We start from the raw sequence: 22,244 nt of genomic DNA on the forward strand, positions 1-22,244 counted from the left end.
TTTTAAAATTGCGGCGGCGTAGCTTAAATCCCCCTGGAACACGGCCGCCTAATTCAAATTAGCCGGGTAGGGGGCGTGGAGCATTTAAATTAAGTGCGTTCCCGCGCCGAACGTACTGCGCATGCGCCGTCCGGAAAATATTCCAGGGTGCATTATTTCAAATGACGTTGCAAGGACGTCATTGGTTTCGACGTGAGCGTAAATGGCGTCCAGCCCCATTCACGAACGACTTACGCAAACTACGTAAATTTTTAAATTTCGACGCGGGAACGACGGCCATACTTAACATTGGTTGCCCCTCATATAGCAGGGGCAACTTTACGTGTCGCAAATCTAACGTAAACGTCGTAACTTCACTGCGTCGACCACGCGTACGTTCGGGAATTCGCGTATTTTGCTAATTTGCATACTCGACAGGGAAAACGACGGAGGCGACACCTAGCGGCGAAAAAAAAATTGCATTTAAGATCCAACAGCGTAAGAGCCTTACACCTGTCGGATCTAATGGATATCTATGCGTAACTGATTCTAAGAATCAGACGCATAGATACGACGGCCCAGATTAGGACTTACGACGGCGTACATTGCGTTGCACCGTTGTAAGCCCTTTGAGAATCTGGGCCTTAGACTTCCATGTTAAATCTCACAGGAGATTATAGCGATTGGGTTTCCATCCACTTTAATTTCCCCAAAAACAACAAAGTAAATGTTTATTTCTCGGTGAAGTATTTGTTTGTATTGCAAGATGCAACAATGTAATTATTTATCAGAGAAAAGCCAAACACGTCATCTTCAGCCACTCGGTGGATTCCCGATATATGACAAAAAGGAGGAGGATTAGGGAGACGAAGCCCCCCATAGCACCGAGCATGCCTATAAAATGTCCTGACAGATCCCAACAGCTGTGGACTGCGAGTCCGGCCCCTTCCCCGACCCCCAGCCAAAAATCCCTCACAGATACACAACAGTACATGAGAGATCCCTACCAAGAGCAGGACAAGTCTCAGACCCCCCTGAAGACTCTCAGACCCCCAGGGATCCCACCACCACCATGAAGGAACTTAAAGCCCTGAAGATCCGGATCGCCTTCTTTATCACCCTGATTGGGGTGTCTCTGATGTTGGCCGCCATCATGGGTAACCATTGGGCGGTCATGAGCCCGAAGGTGGACGATTTCACCCATCCCTGCGAGGTGGCCCACTTCGGCCTGTGGAAACTGTGCACCAAGAGGATCACGGTGGAGGGCAACGATGTGGTGAGCACCCTGTGTGGCCCACTCAGTCTTCCTGGAGGTAGGTTCTCTTTATTTTACAATATGGATACATTGAAATGTCTATAAGAAATTCCTGAGTCCTTTCAGACTGGGAGCACTGGGGTTGCACTACTAGTCTTCTCAGACTTCGAGAACTGGGCATTGGGTTAATAAGCACAATGTGAGGACCACTCAGTCTTTCCGGAGGTAGGTTCTCTTCATTTACAATATTGATACATTGAGATGTCTATAAGATATTCCTGAGTCCTTTCAGACTGGGAGCACTGGAGTTGGACCACTGGTCACTGGGTTAAATGTGGTGAGCACCCTTTGTGGCCCATTCAGTCTTCCTGGAGGTAGTTTCTCTTTATTTACAATATGGATACATTGAGATGTTTATACGAAATTCATGGGTCCTCTCAGACTGGCGCACGTGGCATTGGGTTGGACCACTGGTCATTGGGTTACATATGGTGAGCACCCTGTGTGGCCAATGCAGTCTTCCTGGTGGTAGGTTCTCTTTATTTACAATATGGATACATTGAGAGGTGTATAGGATATTCCTGAGTCCTGTCAGACTGGGACCAATGGGCAGGACCGTTAGTCGTTGGGTTAGATGAGGTGAGCACCCTGTGTGGCCAATGCAGTCTTCCTCATGGTAAGTTCTCTTTATTTACAATATGGATACATTAAGAGGTGTATAGGATATTCCTGAGTCCTCTCAGACTGGGACCAATGGGCAGGACCGTTAGTCGTTGGGTTAGATGAGGTGAGCACCCTGTGTTGTCCACGTAGTCTTACTCGTGGTGGGTTCTCGTTACTTACAATACAGATACATTTAGACGTCTATAATATATTCCTGTGTCTTCTCAGACTGGGAGCACTGGGCATTGTGTTGGACCACTGGTCATTGGGATACATGTCGTGAGCACTCTGTGCAGCCACTCAGTCTTCCTGGAGGTAGGTTCTCTTTATTTACAATATGGATTCATTGGAGAGGTGTATAGGATATTCCTGTGTCCTCTCAGACTGGGAGCACTGGGCATTGTGTCGGACCACTGGTCATTGGGTTTTCATGTGGTGAGCACCCTGTGTGGTCCACTCAGTCTTCCTGGTGGTAGGTTCTCTTTATTTACAATATGGAGACATTGAGTCTTCTCAGACTGGGACCAATGGGCAGGACCATTAGTCGTTGGGTTAGATGTGGTGAGCACCCTGTGCGGCCCATTTAGTCTTCCTGGTGATGTTGGGTTCTCTTTATTTACAATATGGATACATTGAGACATCTATAATAATTTTTTGAGTCTTCTCAGACTGGAGCACGGGGCATTGGGTTGGACCACTGGTCATTGGGTTACATGTGGTGAGCACCCTGTGTGGTCCACATAGTCTTCCTCATGGTAGGTTCCCTTTATTTACAATATGGATACATTAAGAGGTGTATAGGATATTCCTGAGTCTTCTTAGACTCAGGATCATTAGTCATTGGGTTAGATGTGGTGAGCACCCTGTGCGGTCAACTCAGTCTTCCTGGTGGTAGGTTCTCGTTATTTACCATATGGATACATTGAGACATCTATAATATATTCCTGAGTCTTCTCAGACTTTGAGAACTGGTCATTGGGTTGATGAGCACAAAGTGAGGCCCACTCAGTCTTTCCGGAGATAGGTTCTCTTTATTTACAATATGGATACATTGAGATATATCTATAGGATATTCCCGAGTCCTCTCAGACTGGGAGCACTGGGAATTGGGTTGGACCACTGGTCACTGGGTTAGATGTGGTGAGCACCATGTACGGTCCACTCAGTCTTCCTGGTGGTAGGTTCTCGTTATTTACCATATGGATACATTGAGACATCTATAATATATTCCTGAGTCTTCTCAGACTTTGAGCACTGGTCATTGGGTTGGACAACTGGTCACTGGGTTAGATGTGGTGGGCACCCTGTGTGGTCCACATAGTCTTCCTCATGGTAGGTTCTCTTTATTTACAATATGGATACATTCAGAGGTGTATAGGATATTCCCGAGTCCTCTCAGACTGGGACCAATGGGCAGGACCATTAGTTGTTGGGTTAGATGAGGTGAGCACCCTGTGCGGTCCATTCGCAGACTGGGAGCACTGGGAATTGGGTTGGACCACTACAGAGTGAATGGAGTATAAAACAAGTACACTATTCTTGCAACACCAGTTTCCGACAACTTTGACCTTTCGGAGTGATTTACAACGTGGCCGGTGCAATCACAAATGACTGAACCCGGCCACGCACGTTACAGACCAGTTGTACAATCTTCATTCGGTAGCAATAAATAAGCGGCGTGAACCCACCTGATTGGATATCTCTGACAGGAGGGTTTAAGTCGGACTAACGCTACGTATTTGTTGAGAAATCTAATGCAGAAAACATTTCATAGATTTCCAGCTTGGTGACTCAACCCCGCCCCCCCTCCCCCACCGTGTCTACAGATCCACATGTACCCACCTAACATTATAAATCGTATACAGTAACTCACAAAAGTAAGTACACCCCTCACATTTGTGTAAATATTAGACATGTGCAATTCGTTCAATTCCAAATTAGTATTTTTCCGAAATTTCCAAATTTTTCAATTTCCGAATTTTTGGATTTCCGAATTTTTAAATTTCCGAATTTTCAAATTCTGAAAATTGAAAAATTTGAAAAAAAAATCGAAATTCGAAAAAATTTCAAGTTAGGAAATTCTTAGGCCCTGTACACACGATCAGTCCAAACTGATGAAAACGGACTCAAGTTCAGTTTCATCGGTCCAAACCGACCGTGTGTACGCCCCATCGGTCTGTTGTCCTTCGGTCCAAAAATTTAGAACTTGCTTTAAAATCGGACCGATGGACGCCTGACCGATCGGTCAAAACCAATGGATAGTACGCAAAAAGCATCGGTTCCAAACCCGCCCATGCTCAGAATCAAGTCGACGCATGCTCGGAAGCATTGAACTTCATTTTTTTCTGCACGTCGTTGTGTTTTACGTCACTGCGTTGGACTCGATCGGTTTTTGAACTGATGGTGTGTAGGCACATCAGACCATCAGTCAGCTTCATCGGTTAACTGTGAAACTGAACTTCAGTCCGTTTTCATCAGTTTGGACTGATTTAGGTAGATTCAGAAAGAGTTAGGCCGTCTTATCAGTAGATAAGCCGACCTAACTCAGGTCCTTGCGCCGTCCTATCTTAGGTTGCAATATTTCGGATGGCCGCTAGGTGGCGCTTCCATTGCGGTCGGCATAGAATATGTAAATTAGTAGATGCGCCGATTCACGAACGTACGCCCGGCCGACGCAGTACTTTTACGCCGTTTACGTAAGAGATAGGCCGCGTAAAGTTAGAGCTAGGCCCTAGTTGGAATAGTAATGTTAAGTATGGCCGCCGTTCCCGCGTCTAAATTAGAATTTTTGACGTCGTTTGTGCAAGTCGTCTGTGAATCGGGATTTACGTCGTTTACGTCCACGTCGAAATCAATAGGCCCGTGCGGCGTACTTAGCCGCAATGCACACTGGGAAATGTAGGCGCCGGCACATGCGCAGTTAAAAAAAACATCAAAAACGTAAGGTCAAGCCCCATTAACATAAAACACGCCCCCTTACACACATTTGAATTAGGCGCGCTTACGCCCGCCCGCTTTAGGCTACGCCGCCGTAACTTAGCAGGCAAGTACATTGTGAATCATGTACTTGCCTCGCTAATTTACGGCGGCGTAGCCTAAATGCCTTAAGCTACGCCGCCGCAAAGTTGCGGCAATGTATGTGAATCTAGGCAATTGTGTGTACAGGGCCTTAGGGTTAGGGCTTAGGGTTATGTTTAGGGTTAGCAGTTAGGGGTTAGGGTTAGAGTTAGGGTTGGGGGTTAGTGGTTAGGGCTATGGCTAGGGTTAGGAGTTAGGGGTTAAGGCTAGGGTTAGGGTTAGCAGTTAGGGTTAGGAGTTAGGGTTAGGGGTTAGGATTAGGGTTAAGGTTATGGCTAGTGTTTAGGTTTAGGGTTGGGGTTTAGGGCTAGGGCTGTGACTAGGGTTAGTGGTTGGGGTTTAGGGTTAGGGTTGGAGTTATCATGTTGGAATACCGCCCTAAATAATAAAGAGCTCTACGCATTTCAGCGTGCGGCCTTAATCTTAGGGTAAGAGGTCTTAATAGCATCATGGGCCCCTGGGCAAAGTAATGCCCTGGGGCCCCTAACAGCCTGTCCCAATTTACGCACCTACTCTCAAGAATTAAAGTATAAACAGTTGATAGAATTAGACATAATTTTTTCCGGCACACAGTAGAACGCGCAGTCTTGGAGGTGATGAGTTTGGACCAGTCTCTATCAGTGTACATACCTATGATGCCCACTGCAAAAGTGATCGCCTTGATTACCCAGGAAGCTGGTCTTGGGCCCCCTATAGGGGAGTATGTGCCACAGTTTATGCTTGGCTGATAATAAGGTGAATATTCCTAAAATTGTATCTCAGAGCCCCAATGTTGGGTTTTTCCCGACAGGGATTGGGCAACTCATCACCTCCAAGACTGCACGTTCTACTATGTGGAGGGAGGGAAGACTGAGGAGGAGGCATTTCCTCAGTCTTCCCTCCCCAAGTGATCAGACTGTACATTGTAACTTTGCAGTCAGGGTTGAGCAGCTCTGATATGAAGATGACGGAGGGGAAAGTGCGGAGTGTGTGGAGTTTTTCGTCTTTTGATAGCCAGAGAAAATCCCGACGCGGCACAAATGTTCAGCAATTGAGACGAGTGCCGAGCCCAAAGGAGGAACATTTATATCTGAGATCAACACATGTCCGGCAACCGCAAAAATTAAATGTCTTGTGGATGAAACTCAATCCCCCTCCCACCTGCCCCCCCCCCACCCCCACTCCACCGCGGGAATGAGATTTCCATTTCACAAGAGACATTCCAGAGTCAGGAGAACAAGTGTGTCCCAACTACTCCCCCCCCCCAAAAAAAGGGTCCAAATACACCCCAAGAATATAGTCTGAGTGTCATCTGTCATCATAACAGGAGGAGACCGGTCCATATACATTCTAAGGAAATTACAAGTTTATATTTACACCATGTATACCAAAACGGCGTGAGTCCACCCCACCCCCACCCCAGTCCCTTCAGGTATGGTATGGATTATAAAAGGGAACCCCGCAAAAAAAAATGGCATGGGGGGTCCCCCCAAAATCCATATCAGGTCCTTCAGGTCTGGTATGGATTTTAAGGGGAACCCCGTGCCCAAATTAAATAAAAAATGCCGTGGGGGTCCCCCCCGTAAATCCCATACCAGACCCTTATCCGTGCACACAAAAATGGCAACCTGATGAGAGAGCGCCCCCCTCCTTCCTGAACTGTACCAGGCCACATACCGTGAAAGATGTCGGGGATGGAGAGCAGGAGAACGGGAAGATATCGGGGATGGAAAGCGGGAGAACGGGAAGATGTAGGGGATGGAGAGCAGGAGAACGGGAAGATGTCGGGGATGGAGAACGAGGAGAACGGGAAGATGTCGGGGATGGAGAGCAGGAGAACGGGAAGATGTCGGGGATGGAGAACGAGGAGAATGGGAAGATATCGGGGATGGAGAGCAGGAGAACGGGAAGATGTCGGGGATGGAGAGCAGGAGAACGGGAAGATGTCGGGGATGGAGAGCAGGAGAACGGGAAGATATCGGGGATGGAGAGCAGGAGAATGGGAAGATGTCAGGGATGGAGAGCAGGAGAACGGGAAGATATCAGGGATGGAGAGCAGGAGAACGGGAAGATGTCGGGGATGGAGAGCAGGAGAACGGGAAGATATCGGGGATGGAGAGCAGGAGAACGGGAAGATGTCAGGGATGGAGAGCAGGAGAACGGGAAGATGTCGGGGATGGAGAGCAGGAGAACGGGAAGATGTCGGGGATGGAGAGCAGGAAAACGGGAAGATGTCGGGGATGGAGAGCAGGAGAACGGGAAGATGTCGGGGATGGAGAGCAGGAGAACGGGAAGATGTCGGGGATGGAGAGCAGGAGAACGGGAAGATATCGGGGATGGAGAGCAGGAGAACGGGAAGATGTCGGGGATGGAGAGCAGGAGAATGTTAAGATGTCGGGGATGGAGAGCAGGAGAATGGGAAGATGTCGGGGATGGAGAGCAGGAGAATGGGAAGATGTCAGGGATGGAAAGTAGGAGAACGGGAAGATGTCAGGAATGGAAAGTAGGAGAACAGGAAGATGTCGGGGATGGAGAGCAGGAGAACGGGAAGATGTCGGGGATGGAGAGCAGGAGAATGGAAAGATGTCAGGGATGGAGAGCAGGAGAACGGGAAGATGTCGGGGATGGAGAGCGGGAGAATGGGAAGATATCGGGGATGGAGAGCGGGAGAACGGGAAGATGTCGGGGATGGAAAGCGGGAGAACGGGAAGATGTCGGGGATGGAGAGCGGGAGAACAGGAAGATGTCGGGGATGGAGAGCGGGAGAACGGGAAGATATCAGGGATGGAAAGTAGGAGAACGGGAAGATGTTGAGGATGGAGAGCAGGAGAACGGGAAGATGTCGGGTGTAATTCTCGGTATCTCCTCTTATTCTGTATGTATGGACTCTGCACAGTACTACTTCTCCTGTCCTGTATGTCGGGTGTAATTCTCGGTATCTCCTCTTATTCTGTATATATGGACTCTGCACAGTACTACTTCTCCTGTCCTGTATGTCGGGTGTAATTCTCGGTATCTCCTCTTATTCTGTATGTATGGACTCTGCACAGTACTACTTCTCCTGTCCTGTATGTCGGGTGTAATTCTCGGTATCTCTCCTTATTCTGTATGTATGGACTCTGCACAGTACTACTTCTCCTGTCCTGTATGTCGGGTGTAATTCTCGGTATCTCTCCTTATTCTGTATGTATGGATATTTTTATTTGTAAAAACAGACAAGATACACATCAATACACAACAATCACAGACATGTTCCGGTCAATGTCTAGCAATTAAAAACAAGCATCATAGGAGAATAAAAAGTCCATAAAAATGTCCCAATGTTACAAAAAAAACCCTTCCCATAAATCTGAACTCCTACAACACTTCCCAATCTCCAGACATTTGATCCACCGCAATTCGGATATCACCAACCCTGCGATTTTGCTGGAGTTAAACTGCTCATTATGCATGGCCACTCTGGCCCTTGCATGCCATTGATAGTATTTGACTATGGTAATGATCATGTGCGTTGTCCCTCTGTCTACACCGTGTATTGTTGGGGGAACACCATAAAGCCTGTCTGAGTAACTCAGGTTTTCCAACCCCGGGATCCCAACTCCGGCAGCAACTTCCTTCCAGACTTCACGGCCTCCCCAACAATCCACCAAGAAGTGCTCCATGGACTCCTCCTGACCACATCCCAAAGGGCAGGTCCTTTCAGATGCGGCCAGACCCTTCATGTTCCCCCTCACATACATTCTCCCATGGAAGGACAGCCAGGCAATGTCATGAAACTTCAAGGGTAATCTGGGACTATTCAGCAACTTTAAGCTTTCCTCCATAACAGCCGTAGTGCAGTCTCTGAGTACAAGTGGAGAACAGAAGAAGTTCCTACAGATCCTTTGGTATAACAATTTCCTTGAACTATTTTCAAGGTAGGACTTCTCAATCCCCCACCTCCTCAGGGACTTCAGAGCCGAGTCCAGATATGGTGGGAGATAACCCTGAGTACATCTCTTCCTCTTGAGAGAACCGTTGCCCTGCATCCAGGACTCTGCACGGGGCAAAATCCAGGCCCTAACGCTGTTTACCCACGGAGGGCCAACACTGGAGTCCAAGCACCCAAAATTTACTTTAAAAAAGAGAGAATCAAAAAACACCTTTGGGTTTATCATATTTAACCCACCCTCCTTCTTCTGCAGGTAAGTAACCCCTCTTTTTATTGGATTTAATCTATTACCCCAGAAGAGCTGAAAAAACAAACTGAAGAGCCTTGCAGAGAAAGATTCCGGCAACGGAAAAACCATAGAGACATACAGAAAAATAGGAATTAAATAAGTTTTCAACATTGTGACCCTTTCTCTGTAAGTCAGCTTGCAATTCTTCCATCGCTGAACCTTTACATTCCCAGCATCCAACTTCTCCTCCCAGTTTAGCCTGGCGTTATCTTCCCTTCCAAACTTAACCCCTAAGATCTTGAGACAACTTGAAGCTATTGCAAACTGGGGCAGATCAAAATCTGGATCACCCTGCAGTGTCCAGAGGGCTTCACTCTTCTCAAAGTTGACAAGAGACCCAGAAGCCTCAGAGTAAGCTCCAATGGAAGCTTCTAGCAACTGGGCCTCCTGGGAGGCAGACACCACTACAGTGACATCATCCGCATAAGCGAATACGGATAGGGCCGAGGCATGGGGCACGGGTACCCCCTGAAATCCACATCCCTGCAGTGATCTCAAAAAAGGATCAATGGCAAAAACATATAAGAGGGGACTCAAAGGGCAACCCTGCCTCACCCCAGCCTCAACCCCAAAAGTACCACCCTGCTACCCATTAATAAGTGGAAAGCTCTCAGCCTTCCAGTATAAAGTTCTCAGCCAATCAACAAATAACCTTGGGATGCCATACTTTAACAGGGTTGCCCACAGATACCCATGGTCAACCCTGTCAAAAGCTTTAGCTTGGTCTAAACTCACCATATATTTCCCATTCCTAAGAACCTTACACCTCTCAAAAGCTTCCCTTAAGGAAATGAGAGCACCAAAAATATTCCGCCCTTCTACCGTACCATACTGACAGTCTGTCAAAAGTGCTGAAGAAAAACTCTTCAACCTAGAAAACAATATTTTTGCCAGAATTTTCCGGTCTACATTCAAGAGGGATATAGGCCTCCAGTTCTTGATGTCATTTGGTTCTCTACCCTTGAACAGCAGAACTAAGGATGATATTCTCATGGATGGAGGCATCAGGCGTTTCTCCAAACAACTTTTAAACACATCCACCAGAATCGGAGCCAGGGACTCTTTAAACTTCTTATAAAATTCGGCTGTAATGCCATCGGGTCCTGGTGCCTTCTTTTGACGTAATTTGTCAATAGCCTCCCTAACTTCCTCCACCGTTATGTCTGCTGTCAAGGGAGAAAAGTCCAAATTATCAACAACAGGACCTGGAACTGCCTCTAAAAACTGTGCCATCTTCTCCCCATCCAAACCCTTCTCCCGAAACAAGTCAGCATAGTATGATCTTACCACTCCCAGAATACCCTCCCGAGACTCCTGCAAAATCCCCTGGGAATCCTTCAGGCCCGTTATTAACTTTTTAGCCACCTTGTCCCTACAATTCTCAAAGGGATCAGGTGTCCCCAGGGATCCATAGTCCCGTTCAAATACTAGGGAGTTGTATCTGCTATATTGGTATTGACTTAGCTCGGATTTTACTTGATCAATTTTCCTCCCTGCCTCCAACCCGCCTGAATAAAGCAGCTCCAGCTCTTTCCGCAGCCTGAGATAACGGCTATATCTACTCTTCCCCATTCTAGCTGACGATTTCCTCAAGAGAGAAGAGATGTCCTTTTTAACGTCCTCCCACCAATCCGCAGTGCAGTCATAGAAGTCTAGTCTCTCTGCATGGTGTTGTAAGAGGTTCTGCACTTGTTGCTGAACAGACACATCTTCTAAAAGACTAGAGTTGAGCCTCCATAGCCCCCTGCCCATGTCAGGATGCTTACAGGTTCCCAGGCAAAAGTAGAGGGCCGCATGATCTGAGTAAGGTACCAGCTTCTCACTCCTATTGGTCACCAGTTCCGTAGGACTTACCAGTGCCATATCTAGTCTGCTTTTTATATTCCCGCGAAAGAAGGTGAAGCCCGGCTTCCTGCCATTTTGTGCAAAAACATCACTTAAACCGGTCTGCGAAATAATATGATTAAGGACTTTGGAGTCGCTACCCAACACCCTACCAGAAGAACGGTCACTTAGTGTCCTGGTGACATTAAAGTCTCCTACCATGACCACAGGGACTGATGTAAAGAGATATGGCTTCACATCATTAAATAACCCGATTCTTCCTGATATTGTTTGAGGCCCATATATGTTAATTAATCGGAGTCTCCTGCCATGAATTGTTACTTCCAATATAAGACATCTTCCCATGGACACCTCAGTGAGTCTGTGCACCGTCACATCCTTAGTATTAAAAAGGATGGCAACACCCGCATAAGACTCCACGGCCAAGGACCAAAATGAGGGTCCCATGTGCCACTCCCTCTCTGCCTCCCGCATGAGTCCCACAGATGTTAGATGTGTCTCTTGTAAAAAATAGACATCAGCATCCAGGTACGTGAGGTGTTCAAAAACTGCATGCCTTGTCCTCCTGTTTTTAATACTGTTCACATTGCTGGAGACAATGTTTAGAGAAAAACCTGCCATCACAGCAAACAGGAGAAAGAATAAGATCCCCATCATCATAAGTCAGAATCGGAGTCACTCTGCCGACTACCAGTTTCCATATCAGATTCTACGTATACAGGATCAGGGGGCGGACGCCTTTTAGTGGGCGGGTCATCCTCTGAGCCAGTCGCATACTCCCTCTCCACTCTTTTTAGTTCCTGCTCCAGTTCATGGGCCTCTAGAGAATAGGAATCGGCATCCGAATCTGATAATGCTTCGTACCTATTGGTAGAAACTACCGTACCCACTTCTGGTGCCCCTTTCACTCTTTTAGCTGACTTCTGCACTAATGTCCAGTCACCTTCGGGTTTACGGGTGGTTTTATCTTTTTTATTCCTCCTCTTCTGACCAATGATCTTCACAGAGACAGGAACAGAAGAAGAGTGTGCGGCCGGCTGCTCCTCAACCTGCTGGACACTGTCCGCCCGTCCGGGGGTAGTCTCCTGAACCTCTGGGCCCACCTCCTCCCTAGTCAATGTGGCCCCGTTTATTAAGGCCTCCTCCTCTAGTTGTTCTGCTGCAGCCAACAATTCATTGTCTGCAGATTCCTCACCCATATTATGGAAGGCCTCCGGGCAATTCCTGTGGAAGTGGCCGAGCTTTCCACATAGATTGCACTTAACCGTCTCACAGGTAGAACTGACATGGCCGACCTCCCCACAAAGATTACACTTCAAGATGGTGCAAACGCTCGCCACATGGCCGGACTTGCCACATTTGAAACATAACCTGGGCTGACCTGCATAGAAACAAACCCCTCTCTCCCGCCCAATGAAAAAGGAGTTTGGCAGGTGATGGGTAACATTGTTAGATTGCCTCAACTTGACAAGAACCCTCCAACCCCCTGTCCAGATCTCATCACTATCTTTAGTTTTTGTCAACTCAGAAACCATTTCACAATGTCTTCTAAGCCAGATGATAATGTCCTGGGGGGGCACAGACTCATTCCAGAAAATGATGTTAACAGTTGCTGTGTCAGGTTTGGAGATGGGAATAAGGATGAAATCCCTCCATCCCTCTTTGTCCCGCAAACCACTGAAGCTGGCCCAGAATTTGTCCAAGTCACACATGAGCTTAAAGCTGACATCATAACCTTGTCTGTCAGGGAGATTGATGACTGCCAGTATGTTTGCAGGCGCAAACCCCATCTGCTGACACAGCAACTCCCTTACTACAAACTTCCTATCAGGGAGCTCCTCTCTGGAACCCCTATGCTTGAATCTAACCACGTTCCTTCTTTTAAAAGCCTGACCAGTGTAATTATTACCAGTGGAAAATGAAGGGGCCCCGCGGCTCCAGGCATTCCGAGGAGGGACATGACTAGATGGACCAGCATTCCCCTGTGGAGCAGGTGGTGGGTCCACCAAAGGGGGGAAGTCCTGAGGGTTGTTCTGAACTGACTCCTCCATCACTATATTCTCAGAGCTCTCTGACTGCTGATGACCCCAATCAGATACCCCTGTACTAATATCAACACCGTCAGAATTATTCACCACATCATCACTGCACATAATGTCATTGCCAGCAGTATCATTACTTGTCACCCCAGTATCACCCCCACCCTGAACCCCAGTCCCCTCAGCATGGCTCCCATCATGAGTACTAGTGGCAGCAGCACTGTCCTCACAGTCCATTTGCTGGGAGTCCACTACGTCACTCATCTGCGTCTCCTGAACTGTAAATGTCTGCTGGGTTATACTGATGATCCCGCCATCCTCCAGAGCTGGAAGTCCAGCAGGAGAACCTGCTCCAATCTGATGTTGCTCCTTACTGTCCTCCAGAGGATGCACAGACTTCCCCTCAGGAGACACGTTTGGTGGCTGTATACGCTGACCTGGTTCCCCAGAGTCTGACTCTGTTGAAGACTCAATCCCCACACTTAATGCTGCCTCAAATCGATCGCGATTGCGATATACCTCACCCGCCGGTCCCAGTTCTTCCAGGGTAGCGTCAATGTCTTTTGATACACCGGCCAGTTCAATGCCCAAGGAGTTCAGCCTGTTGTCGTATAACGTTTCTCTCTTGGGATTGGCAGCTTTAAGTCTGTATACAGAGTCGATCTGCGTCTGGATCCTAGTCTTAGCTTTTCTTAGGGAGTCCATTCGTTTCACCAGGGAAGGCATTCTATCAGCCAGGTGCAGCGCAGGTTCAGGCTTCTTTTTTTTCTTCTTTGCAGCTGCAGGGCGCTTGAAATTTTTATCCTCCTTCCCATTACTAGTACTGGCCTGAGGGTCTTTACTGGGTGTGGGTGGTATCACTGGGCCAGATTGGGGATTGTTGCCACCCTCGTCTTCACTCTGCTGCTTAGAGCGCAATGACCGTCCCTGGCTGCTACTGACCATCACACGCTGCTGCAAGTTCTCACTGATTGTCTTCTGTTCCAAGGAGGTTCTGGAATATTTACGGGGCGTACTAGGAGAAGCCAATGTCTCTGCTCCACTCTGAGCTGCACTGTGCTGGGCTTGATGTGGCTGTGATGGCCGACTGTCCCGAATCATACTTCCAGAGACTGGACTGGACTGGGTGGCATTGGTATGTGGCTGGACTACATGTGCCCCACTCTGCAGGGTTTGCTTTGTCTGGCTGGGTTGGGCTGTACTTGCAGAGCTTGAACTGCGCTGAACAGACTGGGCTGCACTGCGCTGGGCTTGCTGGGCCTGCAATGGCTGACTGGACTTAGAACTTTTTTGTGGAATAACATTCCCAAACTTCTTCTTATCGGTAACATTGGTACTCTTCACACAAACATTTTCACTTCTACTTACAGTCTCTGTAACTGTCTTTCCATTTCCAGAGCTCCGTCCTCCATCCTCACCACCAACCACAGCTTCACCTTGTGTAGGCCGGGAAGCCTGGGACTCTCCTGGGAGAGATCCCAGCCCAGGGGAGCCCAACCCTGGGCTTGCACCAGACATCAGAGCAGCTCAGCACACACAGGCTTCAGCTGCTCCACAAGCAGCCACACCCTCTGCACAGTACTACTTCTCTTGTCCTGTAATTCTCGGTATCTCCTCTTATTCTGTATGTATGGACTCTGCACAGTACCACTTCTCTTGTCCTGTAATTCTCGGTATCTCCTCTTATTCTGTATGTATGGACTCTGCACAGTACTACTTCCCCTGTATGTCGGGTGTAATTCTCGGTATCTCCTCTTATTCTGTATGTATGGGCTCTGCACAGTACTACTTCCCCTGTCCTGTATGTCGGGTGTAATTCTCGGTATCTCCTCTTATTCTGTATGTATGGGCTCTGCACAGTACTACTTCCCCTGTCCTGTATGTCGGGTGTAATTCTCGGTATCTCTTCTTATTCTGTATGTATGGACTCTGCACAGTACTACTTCTCCTGTCCTGTATGTCGGGTGTAATTCTCGGTATCTCCTCTTATTCTGTATGTATGGACTCTGCACAGTACTACTTCTCCTGTCCTGTATGTCGGGTGTAATTCTCGGTATCTCCTCTTATTCTGTATGTATGGACTCTGCACAGTACTACTTCTCCTGTCCTGTATGTCGGGTGTAATTCTCGGTATCTCTTCTTATTCTGTATGTATGGACTCTGCACAGTACCACTTCTCTTGTCCTGTAATTCTCGGTATCTGTACATATATTTCAGATCTCGGTAGCGTCCGCTCCCTCGGTGACCCCGGACTTGGGATCAGCCGGGACAAAGCTCTGCTAATCCCAATTATTAAATCGTCTGTCACCAAACTCGCCTCCGAGCAAAACAGCTGGAAGCAGATCGCGGTCCCGGCATAAAAACGGACCAATCACGGGCCACACATAGAAAAACAAAACATTCTCTGCTCCCTCCATCCTGGAGGGTGAAGTGAGACGTCCGGAGTGGGGAATTCTCAAGTCGAGTTACATTTGGATACATCAGGAAAGGGCGTTTATGAGATCTCTTTGGCAAGATTTTCCCTTCATTTCCTGTCCTGGAGACACCAACAGGAAGTGAAAGAAATCTCTTACAGAGTGAGGGGCGTTCCCAATCCTAGACAGATGTCGGCCAGAACGGGTGTCCCCACATTTCCTGTCCTGGAGACACAACAGGAAGTGAAAGGAAATTTCTTACAAAACAGGGGGGGGGGGTTCCCTTCTTAGAGAGATGTCACTAGAACAGGTGTCCCCATTAGAAGCCTTTCCCCTCATTTCCTGTTCTGGAGACACAACAGGAAGTGAAAGGAATTTGTTTACAAAACGGGGGGGGGGGGTTCCTTCTTAGAGGGATGTCACTAGAACAAGTGTCCCCATTAGAAGCTTTCCCCTCATTTCCTGTCCTGGAGACACAAAACACAACAGGAAGTGAAAGAAATCTCTTACAAAGTGAGGGGCGTTCCCATCCTAGACAGATGTCGTCCAGAACAGGTGTCCCCATTGGAAGGTTTCCCCTCATTTCCTGTTCTGGTGACAACTGTAAAATTTTGGAATTTCCTGTCACTTTCTATCTCACTGGCAGTGGTCACCAAGGACAAATCGTGGGGTTCATCGACCCAACAGGGACAGCAAATAAAACCGAAGTACATACAAAGAGGCGATAGACCGTCATGCGACGTCTGCCCGGCGCACAATGACATTCTACATGTAGACCAGACATGTGCATTTCCTTTCGTTCCAAATTCGTATTTTTTTTGGACGAAACTCTACAAATGTATTAATTTGGAAATATTCTAATTTAGCGAAAACCCGTTCAATTTATTTTTCTTAAAATCCGAAGAATTCGAAAAATTCTGAAATCTGAAGATTAAAAAAATTTGGACGCAAGAAACAAAAATCCGAAAATTCAACAGAACAAAATTCCAAAAACTCGAAAAACCCCCAAAAATTTAAATCTAAAATAATATCAACTATTAAAATGATAGGTAAAAAATTCGGAGATTCGAAAGCCGAAAATTATGAAATAAAAAAATTCCTTAAAAATAAGAAAGAAAATTTGAAAGAAAAAATCCGAAAATTAGAAAATCTGAAATAATAATTAACTATTAACCACTTCCATACCGGGGGCCTATTCTGGCACTTCTCTCCTAAATGTACAAATCATAATTTTTTTGCTAGAAAATTACTCAGAACGCCCAAACATTATATATGTTTTTTTTAGCAGACACCCTAGGGAATAAAATGGCGGTCATTGCAACTTTTTATCTTGCACGATATTTGCACAATCATTTTTCAAAACGCCTTTTTTTTGGGGGGAAAAAAACGGTTTCATGGATTAAAAAATAACAAAATAGTAAAGTTAGCCCAATTTGTTTGTATAATGTGAAAGATGGAGTTACGCCGAGTAAATAGATACCCAACATGTCACGTTTTAAAATTGCGCACACTCATGGAATGGCGCCAATCTTCAGTACTTCAAAATCTCCATAGGCATCGCTTAATTTTTTTTTTTACAGGTTAGCAGTTTAGAGTTACAGAGGAGGTCTAGGGTTAGAATTGTGGCTGGCGCTCTAACGCACGCGGCGATACCTCATATGTGTAGTTTGAACGCCGTTTACATATGTGGGCGGGACTTACATGTGTGTTCGCTTCTGAGCGCAAGCTACTGGGGATAGGGGCGTTTAAAAAGTAAATGTTTCTTATTTTTTATTTTATTTTATTTATTAAATTTTTGCATTGTTTTTATATTTTTTTATCACTTTTATTCCTATTACAAGGAATGTAAACATCCCCTGTAATAGGAATGGTGTGCGACAGGTCCTCTTTATGGAGAGAGGCGGGGTCAATAAGACCTCCCCCTCCCCCCACATCTCTCTTCCAGGAGATCATTTTTATTAGGGGCGTTTAAAAATATGTTTCTTATTTTATTTTTTATTTTACTTTATTTATTTAATTTTTGCACTTTTTTTATATTTTAAAAAATATGTTTCTTATTTTATTTTTTATTTTACTTTATTTATTTAATTTTTACACTTTTTTTTATATTTTTTATTTTTGATCACTTTTATTAGGGGCGTTTAAAAAAAGTTTCTTATTTTATTTTTTACTTTACTTTATTTATTTAATTTTTGCACTTTTTTTATATTTTAAAAAATAAGTTTCTTATTTTACTTTATTTATTTAATTTTTGCACTTTTTTTTATATATTTTTTTTTTATCACTTTTATTAGGGGCGTTTAAAAAAAATGTTTCTTATTTTATTTTACTTTATTTTATTTTACTTTATTTTTGCACTTTTTTTTATATTTTAAAAAATATGTTGCTTATTTTTTTTTTTATTTTACTTTATTTATTGAATTTTTGCACTTTTTTTTATTTTAAAAAATATATGTTTCTTATTTTATATTTTACTTTATTTATTTAATTTTTGCACTTTTTTTATATATTTTTTTTTATCACTTTTATTAGGGGCGTTTAAAAAAAATGTTTCTTATTTTATTTTACTTTATTTTTGCACTTTTTTTTATATTTTAAAAAATATGTTGCTTATTTTATTTTTTATTTTACTTTATTTATTGAATTTTTGCACTTTTTTTATATTTTAAAAAATATATGTTTCTTATTTTATATTTTACTTTATTTATTTAATTTTTGCACTTTTTTTTACATTTTTTTATTTTCTGATCACTTTTATTCCTATTACAAGGAATGTAAACATCCCATGTAATAGGAATCAGTGTGACAGGTCCTCTTTATGGAGAGAGGCGGGGTGAATAAGACCTTCCCCTCCTCCCACATCTCTCCTACAGGCTGGAAAGCATGAGCTCATGACAAATATTCACGGATCACATGCCGACAGCCGCGATTGCGGCTTTGTTTACATTCCGGCAGCCGGGCGTGACGTCATAACGTCGCGCCGGGCCGCCGACGATCATAGAGATGACTTGTGACCATCTTATCTTCAGGAATTTCGAATTTTTAAATTTGCCGAAATTTTTTTTTTTCTAATTTCGGAATTTTTTCCATATAACAAATTTTGATCAATAACTATTATTATTAAATGATAGGTATTGGAGATTACTTTCAAATTTGTCTGTTAGTGAACGTAACAAATACGAATTTATCCGAAGTTACGAATTATCCAAAATAACGAATTCCGCATCTAAACAAATGAATTAATAATAATAAATAATACATTTCTTTTTTATTTTCTGGAATTTCGAATTTTTGAATTTTCGAATTTCCGAATATTTTCCAAAAAACGAATTTTGATCATAACGAATGAAAACTGCTGACACTTTCCCGCTCATAGAAAACTGCCGACACTCCCCCGCTCATAGAAAACAGCTGACACTCCCCCGCTCATGGAAAACAACTGACACTCCCTCCCTCATAGAAAACTTCTGACACTCCCCCGCTCATAGAAAACTTCTGACACTCCCCCGCTCATAGAAAAATGCTGACATTCCCCCACGCATAGAAAACTGCCAACCCTCCCCGGCTCATAGAAAACGACTGACACTCCCCGGCTCATAGAAAACTGCTGACACCCCCCGGCACATAGAAAACTACTGACACTCCCCCGCTCATAGAAAACTGCTGACACTCCCCCGCTCATAGAAAAATGCTGACACTCCTCCGCACATAGAAAACTGCCAACCCTCCCCGGCTCATAGAAAACGACTGACACTCCCCCGCTCATAGAAAACGACTGACACTCCCCCGCTCATAGAAAACTGCTGACACCCCCCGGCACATAGAAAACTACTGACACTCCCCCGCTCATAGAAAACTGCTGACACTCCCCCGCTCATAGAAAAATGCTGACACTCCTCCGCACATAGAAAACTGCCAACCCTCCCCGGCTCATAGAAAACGACTGACACTCCCCCGCTCATAGAAAACAACTGACACTCCCCCGCTCATAGAAAACAACTGACACTCCCCCGCTCATAGAAAACTGACACTCCCCCGCTCATAGAAAACTACTGACACTCCCCCGCTCATAGAAAACAACTGACACTCCCCCGCTCATAGAAAACGACTGACACTCCCCCGCTCATAGAAAATGACTGACACTCCCCGGCACATAGAAAACTACTGACACTCCCCCGCTCATAGAAAACTGCTGACACTCCCCCGCTCATAGAAAACAACTGACACTCCCCCGCTCATAGAAAACAACTGACACTCCCCCGCTCATAGAAAACAACTGACACTCCCCCGCTCATAGAAAACGACTGACACTCCCCCGCTCATAGAAAACAACTGACACTCCCCCGCTCATAGAAAACAACTGACACTCCCCCGCTCATAGAAAACAACTGACACTCCCCCGCTCATAGAAAACAACTGACACTCCCCCGCTCATAGAAAACGACTGACACTCCCCCGCTCATAGAAAACGACTGACACTCCCCCGCTCATAGAAAACGACTGACACTCCCCCGCTCATAGAAAACGACTGACACTCCCCCACACACAGTGGCTGCGTTTTATGGGCACAGTGGCTGCGTTTTAGATGGGCACAGTGGCTGCGCTTGATGGGCACAGTGGCTGCGCTTGATGGGCACAGTGGCTGCATTTAAGATGGCACAGTGGCTGCGCTTGATGGGCACAGTGGCTGCGTTTGATGGGCACAGTGGCTGCGTTTGATGGGCACAGTGGCTGCGTTTGATGGGCACAGTGGCTGCGTTTGATGGGCACAGTGGCTGCGTTTGATGGGCACAGGGCTGCGCTTGGTGGGCACAGTGGCTACGTTTGATGGGCACAGTGGCTGCGTTTGATGGGCACAGTAGCTGCGTTTGATTGGCACAGTAGCTGCATTTGATGGGCACAGTGGCTGTGTTTGATGGGCACAGTGGCTGCGTTTGATGGGCACAGTGGCTGTGTTTGATGGGCACAGTGGCTGTGTTTGATGGGCACAGTGGCTGTGTTTGATGGGCACAGTGGCTGCGTTTGATGGGCACAGTAGCTGCGTTTGATGGGCACAGTAGCTGCGTTTGATGGGCACAGTATAAGTTGACTTCTACATTGTGTGATTGGGGTTAATTGACACTTTGTGATGCAATTAGTGGGCGATGGAAATCGGGGACATTCCCGGGGACGGGGGGGCAGACAGGTGAGGAAAGTGATCGGGGGTGTTATTCTTAGGGATCTCTAGAACATGAGCAATAAGTAATCAGCTGATCCGGAGGGCAGACGGGGCTGAGGGAGGAATGAGGAGATACTCATCTTATAATGAGTATGAAAATACCTCCAGTGACATCTGTTCCTCGCTATTCCGCGCTCATTAACCCCGTGTGTGTAACCCAAGGAGGAGAAGGGTCCGCCTCCACTTACTGTACCCCCCCATGCATTCCAATCCTCCAGGAGCCAAGATGGCACCTGCCAGGCTAAGATTGAAAGGGCCTAGAAGAGACAGAAGAGGGGATGCTGGGAAAGCCGCGCCATCTAACCAGACTGACTCTTTTATTTTCCGTCATTTGTACTTTGTAGCTTTTCCATTCCATAAAATGATTTTATTTTTGGAGGCAGGAGAGAGAAGGGAGGGAGGGCCGGCGCTTCCACTAGGCAAACTAGGCAGCCGCCTAGGGCGCCCAGCCACTGGGGTTCCTACTCTCTTCTCTGGACAGCAAGCAACTAAGTCTCAGCATCAGCAGGCAGCCGCCACGCCATTGGCACACAGTGTCTGAGGCGAGGCGGCGGTGGAGGACTGTGCCCCGACTCCCGAATGAATGGAAGCAAGCAAACATTTATTGATGGGCGCTGGTGAGGCTGCATTGATGGGCGCTGGTGAGGCTGCATTTGATGGATGCTGGTGAGGCTGCATTTGATGGGCGCTGGTGAGGCTGCATTTGATGGGTACTGGTAGGCTGTATTGATGGGCATTTGATGGGCGCTGGTGAGGCTACATTGATGGGTACTGGTAGGCTGTATTGATGGGCATTTGATGGGAGCTGGTGAGGCTGCATTGATGGGAGCTGGTGAGGCTGCATTGATGGGAGCTGGTGAGGCTGCATTGATGGGAGCTGGTGAGGCTGCATTGATGGGAGCTGGTGAGGCTGCATTTGATGGGCGCTGGTGAGGCTGCATTTGATGGGCGCTGGTGAGGCTGCATTTGATGGGCGCTGGTGAGGCTGCATTTGATGGGCGCTGGTGAGGCTGCATTTGATGGGCGCTGGTAGGCGGCATTGATTGGCGCTGGTGAGGCTACATTTGATGGGTACTGGTAGGCTGTATTGATGGGCATTTGATGGGCGCTGGTGAGGCTGCATTTGATGGGCGCTGGTGAGGCTGCATTTGATGGGCACTGGTAGGCGGCATTGATGGGTACTGGTAGGCTGTATTGATGGGCATTTGATGGGCGCTGGTGAGGCAGCATTTGATGGGCGCTACTGAGGCTGTATTGATGGGCGCTACTGAGGCTGCATTGATGGGCACTGCCGAGGCTGCATTGATGGGTGCTTCATTAAAAAGGTGGGGTATACATGGGCAGGGAAAAGGGGGTGGGGTCAGTGGTGGACCCGGGGGTGCTGCAAAATAAGGTTTCAAAGATCCAATGTGAGCAAACCTGAGTGGCCGCCATGTTATCCTGTAGGCGGGCACGTGGTAAAAATGCTAATTAACTGATTGTGCCGCCCGTGTGAACTTCCCCTTCCTCCATGAATCTTCCATGATTGGTGGTCTTCATCAATGCCAGCTGGGT

The 22,244-nt window shown here is 46.4% G+C and overlaps 1 protein-coding gene across 1 annotated transcript in view; it reads left to right on the top strand.

Annotated features, from left to right (window-relative positions):
• The first annotated feature begins 901 nt into the window (after positions 1 to 901).
• Positions 902 to 22,244, top strand: part of CACNG1 (calcium voltage-gated channel auxiliary subunit gamma 1) — a 49,551-nt gene continuing 28,208 nt past the window's right edge. Inside the window, exon 1 of the mRNA XM_040329972.1 lies at positions 902 to 1,292. Within this exon, the coding sequence (XP_040185906.1) occupies positions 1,052 to 1,292 (241 nt within the window). The 5' untranslated portion in view covers positions 902 to 1,051. The remainder of the gene's footprint in view (positions 1,293 to 22,244) is intronic.

Source organism: Rana temporaria, chromosome 12, assembly GCF_905171775.1.
Source record: "Rana temporaria chromosome 12, aRanTem1.1, whole genome shotgun sequence".
Lineage (NCBI taxonomy): Eukaryota > Metazoa > Chordata > Amphibia > Anura > Ranidae > Rana > Rana temporaria.